At 39.1% G+C, this 7491-nt stretch overlaps 1 protein-coding gene across 1 annotated transcript in view; it reads left to right on the top strand.

Moving 5' to 3' along the window:
- Positions 1 to 773: 773 nt before the first annotated feature.
- Positions 774 to 7491, top strand: part of igsf3 (immunoglobulin superfamily, member 3) — a 183411-nt gene continuing 176693 nt past the window's right edge. The window contains exon 1 of the mRNA XM_055214429.2: positions 774 to 1893. Coding sequence (XP_055070404.1) covers positions 1854 to 1893 — 40 coding nt within the window. The 5' untranslated portion in view covers positions 774 to 1853. The remainder of the gene's footprint in view (positions 1894 to 7491) is intronic.

Raw genomic sequence — 7491 nt, 5'->3', positions numbered from 1 at the left:
TAAAGATAATAATGTTTGATAAAAAACATCTAGATGCTAGAGAAAAGACGACAACAGAAACAAAACAGTATACTCTAAAAATAATAGTGCTAAATAGCACTAAAAGCTTGTAATCATAGGGAAACCATGTTTAATGCTATATAGCACATATAAAGCACCTATATGAAGAACCATCTGGAGGTGATAAAGCACCACTATAGCACCAGATATGGTTCTATATAGCACAATATGCTTCTACACATGTACTACATAGGTGCTATATGGCACTTAAAATGGTTCCCCTATGATTACGAGACAGTGAACCACTTTTAGTGCTTTTTAGAACCGTTTGTTTTTAGAGTGAGGCTAGTATCAAAAGTTTCTTTATATATCAAAATCCTCTTAATTTCTATTTATTGTATATTTATTGACATTTATTTTTATGACAAAATAACAGGATTAAAAAATTACTAGAGATTTAATAGAAATAGAGATTTATACAAAACCTAATATAATATAAATGATACAATGCATAAACTTTTTTTTTATCTTTTGTGAACCATTAGCATTTCCTAAAGGTTACAAATACAGTATCCCTAAAAATATAAATAAATGAAAACTAAGCCAATTTTCGTAGAAATAAAGCTTCTTCAAAGACTTACTATAGGGGGCAGCTCGTACCTGGTAAAAAGGAGTGGTTTGGTTTGGCGCCCCGCCAAGAGGCGGGTTTATTTACCGGTGGGAGGAGTAATAGTTTGAAAGTGAACCTTAGGACAGCAGGAAATACAGTTCAAAATTTCCCTTAATCGACCTTTACCTGTGGTAGCGTATAAACAATAATAACGACAACACAGATCACAGTGATAATCGAGCTCCGTGCACGTGGATTTCTTTATTAACTTTATTCATTTCCCTCATGACAGCAAGATCACAATCGCTACTGTACCATTAAATATCTCAATTTCAGCTGTGTGCTTTTCAAAGGCGATTTAAGGACACTGTCAGACATGTATTAAAGGTAACAACGAACTTAGGAAATGCACGAATTTACATAAGTATTGTTATGGAAGGTACCACAGGCAGATAACAAAATAATAGAGAACGCGCTTCAGAAATTGCACCGTTGCTATTGACCGAATCTAGGCAACGTAGTAAATCATAAGGCGTCTGTGATTTGGTAAACATAAGTGAAGCAGTTATTTCATATTGACAATACAACTAGTTAGATATCCCAGCCATCAAACATCGACGCGATTGATAGTAGGAATGGGCTGTGCCGCCTAGTGTCGTTCGTGGGAGTCCGTGTCGTGTGACAAAAGAGAAGAGCTGAAGGTGAACGGGGGAGCGGCAGCATCACAGTAGCCTACTGGCTTTTCACGGAACACGAGCCCTACAGCTCGCGTAACATTTTGGTCTGAAAAAGATACTGGACGACGTTGAAGAAGTTTAATTACGACCACGCTCATTTGACGCAAACTGAACAAACTGGTATCCCTCCTCGTCCACGCGTGGGCTCCGCGCACTACAGCGCGCTGCGATCCACTGTGCAACTCTCTCAATATCGGATTCATTCGCCTGCACGGCGGATGTGATTTATCATCAGTCAAAGGCTTTCTTCAATTGCACAAGCGTTTGTAACCAAAAGACTTACTTGAGGCTGGATATTCATCCTTTACCTACTCGAGACACTGGGTAGAGATTCAGCTGTTCTGGGGTCGGTATATACGCACTTTGACGAGGTCCGAACAGGTGTACGCGCTTACAACTCCTGTCCGGACTGATTGTTGAAGATCGAGATCCGCGTGCGGATAAGGATTTTACCATAAACACATTTGTTATTTTTTTCGCAATAACTGGACTTAACCAGGAGAACTATGGATATCAAATGGCTTAATATAGCCTTTGCTGTTTTTGGTAAGTTTCCTTTTACAACATATTACATCATTCTGACATCCCACTGTTTAATTGGAAACCCCGAGCTGATGAATTGCAAGGTTGTCCAATTTTTTAGGGCATCTCCGTACATGCACTGTTTAAAATACACTTCTGTTTTTTCTGTAATTTAATTAATAGATGCGTATTACTTGTAATGCCTATTAAAGCTTGATTATGTCATCTACGTAGATTCAATGTAAAGTTTGTGTTTGTAATAGCCAGTGAGGTGTAGTAAACGTAGTATAGTAATTGGTATTTGATGTGGTCAAGTGACTCAACTGACAGCACTTAAACAGTGACAGTGAAAATAAATAGACTTTTCATATTGTCAAGTATACTTAAGACCGTTTCAGTGTTTTTATTATAATAAGCTATATTGTCACAGGGGTTCCTGAGTTGTATGTGCATCTTAAAGCTGTCATGTTGGTTGCATGCAATGCTTTACAGATTTATATTGAAATGGTGCAGAAGTAAGCATGCATTTTGAAGCAATGTGCCTCGTGTCGTGTACAATATCCAAATGCATTCCCTTGGAAATGGCTAAGTTGATTCTGACCCAAGATGCATTCCCTGCCTTGTGTATCACAGCCACTTTAAAAAAACACACACGAGCTGGGTCTTAAAAGCTCTGGTCAGATGAGTGGGGTTTGGTCTGGGGTTAATGTAGTTTTAGGGAGCCCAGCAGGAGATTAATGTTCCTTTATGGGGGACATTAAATCAAGTAAACGTTGGACACATTGATTGATGTGAGCACGCTACACTTTTCACTCTTTAGCCTGCCTAGATAACTTCCGAAACATAAAATGACGTTTTAAATGTTCACCTACAGCTTAGGGCTATGTTGTGTAAACATATGACAAAGAAACACACCCTCTTGTACCTACACACCTGTATGATGTCATAGGGTTGAGTCATTTGGATTGATTGACAGTGTGGTTAGTGAAGAGCAGCTTAGTCACACATGTACCAGATGCATGCAACTTATTGTTCTTGTAATGTATGTGTATCGAAGAAGATTATGTAGTCTAGGTTTTTGCGTTTGCAAAAAAACATGTTTTGCTTCTGAACTGGGTTTATATGACACGGAGTTAGGATTAAGCCCCCACTGTTGCCCCCATACATACAGATAAGTAGAGTTTAGGATAAATCAGGCCATTATTTCATTAATCAAAAACATGCTTTTATGCATGCAAAACACTTTTAGACTGCTGTCAGTAGTGTCTCATGCGAAACAATTACTGTCTCCATGTTTATTTTATGCACCCCTCCTTTCCTCCCACATTTGCTTTCGTCCCCATTCTTTTCCTCGGGATACAAACAAATACTCTCGAACTCGTTCAAACTCTCTACATCTTGACAAACAACAGATGGCTGTATGCTCCTGGATAGGAGGCATGTTAGTTCTGCAGGGAGGGTACCGGGTAGCATTGGCTAACTGTTTCATAAGATTTCTCAACTGCTCCTCCGTTTATGTGTTTAGCTGAGAGTGCTGTTTGTGGCTTGCATGCCAACTACTGCACTGCAAGCTTTTAAATCTGAGGATTACTTGCAGAACTGGATCATTTGGTGTCTTGTGTTGTAATATTGTTAATGCGTTATTGTGGAATTAAATTAGTCTCATAGTGAAAGTTTAATGGAGACTCTTCCTGGACATCATTGTATTAAAATGCAGATGGTTTATATCTGAGGCACATTTCCCTGCCTTTAGCAAAGACTGCTGAGTGAGTGTTACATCATCTAATTAATATTCATGATCACATGGTACGGTTTACATATGGTTGCCCGCCTAAATTTTAAGATCACTCTTTTTTTCACTGGTTCAATGGCAAATGATCATATTTCAGTAAAGAACATCATGAAACCTCACAGTTGAGCTCTGTGTCTTTTGCAGACATTTACATGTATTGGTTAATTTCCATATGGCTGTAAGCAGGTGTGTGAGTGACAGAACAGAGCTATTCACAGATGGGGGGACAATGTTTCTGTTTCTCATTTGAGTAAACTGCTCCATACTTCACCATCCCCCTCACTCATCTGTGTTATCCTGTATCTGCTAACAAAACAGCAGGAGAGGCCGTAAAGACCTTCCTTATTCACACAAAGTTAATAGGCCCTCAAACTGGTACACGCAACTGTGAAAAGCTTTTTTAATGTAGCTGTTGTGTTTATTATTAGCTTTTCTTACTCGTGGGTAATACATTTTACAGGACCTGTTGTGAATTCTTACGTCAGGGTGATATGCATGAATTGTGGCCTGCATTTAGGGTCTCCATGGGTGGTGGATAATGGGCTTTTTGCCGCACGTCATATGAACAAACAGGAAAACAGGTCTCCGCTTCCGATTGTCGAGTAAATGTTAACAACAGCATGAGCTGTGTTTTTATTTGGTAACATTTGCTTGTACTGTCACAGGCACCTGTGTGATTGTTCAATACATTCTTTTTTTTGTGATTTCAGTCAGGTAGTAGAGATACGTAACAGTTTATAAACTCTTTGTGAACACACTAACATTAAACCCATATGCTTCTGGAACGTTTATGTTAAATGTGACATAGGGCTGGGCGGTATGACGGTATATTCCGTTACTGCGGAATAAAATGTCAGACGTAACAGATTTTTCTATTCCGTTTATTCCGCGGAATGCAAATAAGTGGGCGTGGCTAACTCTGCCCTCCAGCATGTTAGACTGAGTGTGACGGAGAAACACGTAAAATAGTTCACTTATAAAAAATGAACGAGTTATGTGTGTAATTTTTATAATACCGTACGTGCCAGTGAATCCACCGCGGGTCACGCAGCGAGACTCTTGTCTTGCTCGCTCTCGCGCTCTCTCTCTCTTTCGCTCTCTCTCTCTCTCTCTCTCTCCTCATGCAGCAGCCGGCAGGTCTCTCACGTGCAGAGGTCTCTCTAGGCAAGCGCAAGGAGCGACGCCAAATAAAGAGTTCTTGCACATAATGCTAATAGTTGTAAAGTTTTCCGAACTTTAAGCAAGCTAAGACAAAACTGGCGTTTATATCAGTGACACGTGCGCTGCTGGAGCGATGTAGTTTGACGCGCCATTTGCTTATACAAACATATTTGATCGGAAAGACGAGAAAGAGATGCAAATGTTAAGGTCTAAGTTAATAGAAAGTAAAGGGCGTCAAGACCTTGAAACAAACTTTATGATCATCACATCATAGCACCTGTCACATTTATAATATCTAGAGCTTCGTGTAGGTATTTATCCTGTCTGTAGGTGTTTGCATATATTTATACCTGTTCATTTTACATATTGCATATGTTTAATATAATGTATGCATAAATACAAAATACAATGAAGCCATACTATAGCTTCAATAGTCTATAAAATGAATAACTCAATTAAAAACAAGATTCTGTCTAATCAAGACTGTTGTTATCTTCTGGGCATTTTCACTTTAACATTATTAACTTTAAATTGCTCATATTTTAAAACTGTGGTGAGCATTTAGTTAAAAGCTATAGTGAGTGGTGTATTTCTGTAAATTTTTATCATCAAAAAACAATATAAACTGAAAAACATGTATACCGTGAAATATTCCATTCCATGAAATAAAATAACTCATTCCGTGAAATAGATTTTTGGTCATTCCGCCCATCCCTAATGTGACATTTCACAAGACTTTTTAAGATTTAAAATAAATCTTTGGTGTCCCCAAACTAAATATGTAAAGTTCGAGTTTAAAATACTATATACTTTGACTGAAATAACCACTCGTTACAACCGAGGTATGCAGCAAAGCATTTGTGAAGCCACAACACGCACAACCTTGAGGCGGATGGGCTACAACAGCAGAAGACCCCACCGGGTACCACTCATCTCCACTACAAATAGGAAAAAGAGGCTAAAATTAGCACGAGCTCACCAAAATTGGGACAGTTGAAGACTGGAATGAAATGTTGTCTGGTCTGAGGAGTCTCGATTTCTGTTGAGACATTCAGATGGTAGAGTCAGAATTTGGCGTAAACAGAATGAGAACATGGATCCATCATGCCCAGAAGCACTGGGGAATCATAATCATAGCACTTAAATCTGAAAAAGTCAGATTTTCATAATATGTCCCCTTTAAAGGTTTATGTTAAAATTCTTTGACAGAAATAGGGAGCTGCTCCTGATAGCTTTTGGCTAAATATTGGGACATGGAGTTTGCTCACATTTAAACAAATAAGTCGACCACTGATGGTGAGTGATAGGGCCTGGACTCTCACAGTTGGTGTTACAATCCAGATTTGTTTAGTTGGGGTGTAGTAGGTATGGGAATTGTGCAGGCCTGTACATCCACACCAAACATTTCTTTATGAAACTTGCTTTGCAGAAGTAGTTCACCAAATAATGAAAATTCATGTCATCCCAGATGCATATGATATGTCTGAAAAAATATCTGTCACAGTGTACAAATTAGGGATGCACCGATATGGAAATTTTGGCCGATACCGATAACCAATAACTCTTTATATTTGGGGCCCGATAACCTATATATATATATATATATATATATATATATATATATATATATATATATATTAGGGGTGGAACAATACATGTATTCGTTTCGAACCGAATCGGTACGGGGGTCACGGTTCGGTGCATGAATTTAAACGGAGAATACACGGTATGAAAATAAAAAAACTTGAGTGCAAAATAATTAATGTAATGCGGAACTACTGTTAGATACGCGGGTTCTTTATGGACAGCTAATCTGTTGCCCCGCTTTAGCTCTGAAGCTCTGATTGGCGCCGATGCAGCCGAGCTCCGCCTATGTATGCGCTCTATCAGAGCCCGTCTACATTCTGGCACTCTGCAGTTTTTTGTCACGTCGACGCCGGTCCAGTCAGTTAGTGAGCAGAGATAACGAGGATGTTAGACGCTCCGCCAGCCATCGCAAGTTTGGCAAAACTTCAGTTTTCCAGTCAGTTACAATAGTACAGGCGAGAGAGTGGTGGAAAAGACGAGGACTGTGCGCCGGCGTTGTTCAGCAGTTGTTAGGTATGTGAGTGGAAATACATCTAATCAGGGCTCTCAAGTCTCACGCATTCACCTTGACAAACACGCATTTCAGTCAGTTCAAACGCCACACTTTGTATTTCTCACGCTGAGAAGTAGGAGATAAATTGTCCTGCTATATACAACAGGCATACGCAGGGCAGTTCTGTCGAGTTCAGCTGCTTTCAGTTTTTTAAGCGTGCTCAACTTTACGCAGCGCCATCAGCGTCAGAGTACCGCGAGAAATCTTGCGGAAGAGGCTGATTTCCAATCGCTCTCGCGTTACTCTGACGTCATCCACTTGTCGTTTCTTGCAGCCCCTCGTGAAGTCGTACACACCTATTAAATCATCCTACAAGCATATTTTTTTGTTCTTTAGTACATTAATATGAAATAAGGCCAAAATGTAATTTTAAAATGTATTTAGGTAACACTTGTAATACATTTGAACCCATATTTGTATGAAAGATGAGTACAAGATTACTTAAAGAGGTATACATTTTTGAAATACGAGATAGTATGTTAAATGCATTTCAGTTCATATTCATGACATCTCAAAATAACACTGATAA

Source organism: Misgurnus anguillicaudatus, chromosome 17 (genome assembly GCF_027580225.2).
Source record: "Misgurnus anguillicaudatus chromosome 17, ASM2758022v2, whole genome shotgun sequence".
NCBI lineage: Eukaryota > Metazoa > Chordata > Actinopteri > Cypriniformes > Cobitidae > Misgurnus > Misgurnus anguillicaudatus.
The sequence above is the reverse complement of the archived record's forward strand: the minus strand, read 5'-3'. Positions and strand labels throughout refer to the sequence as shown.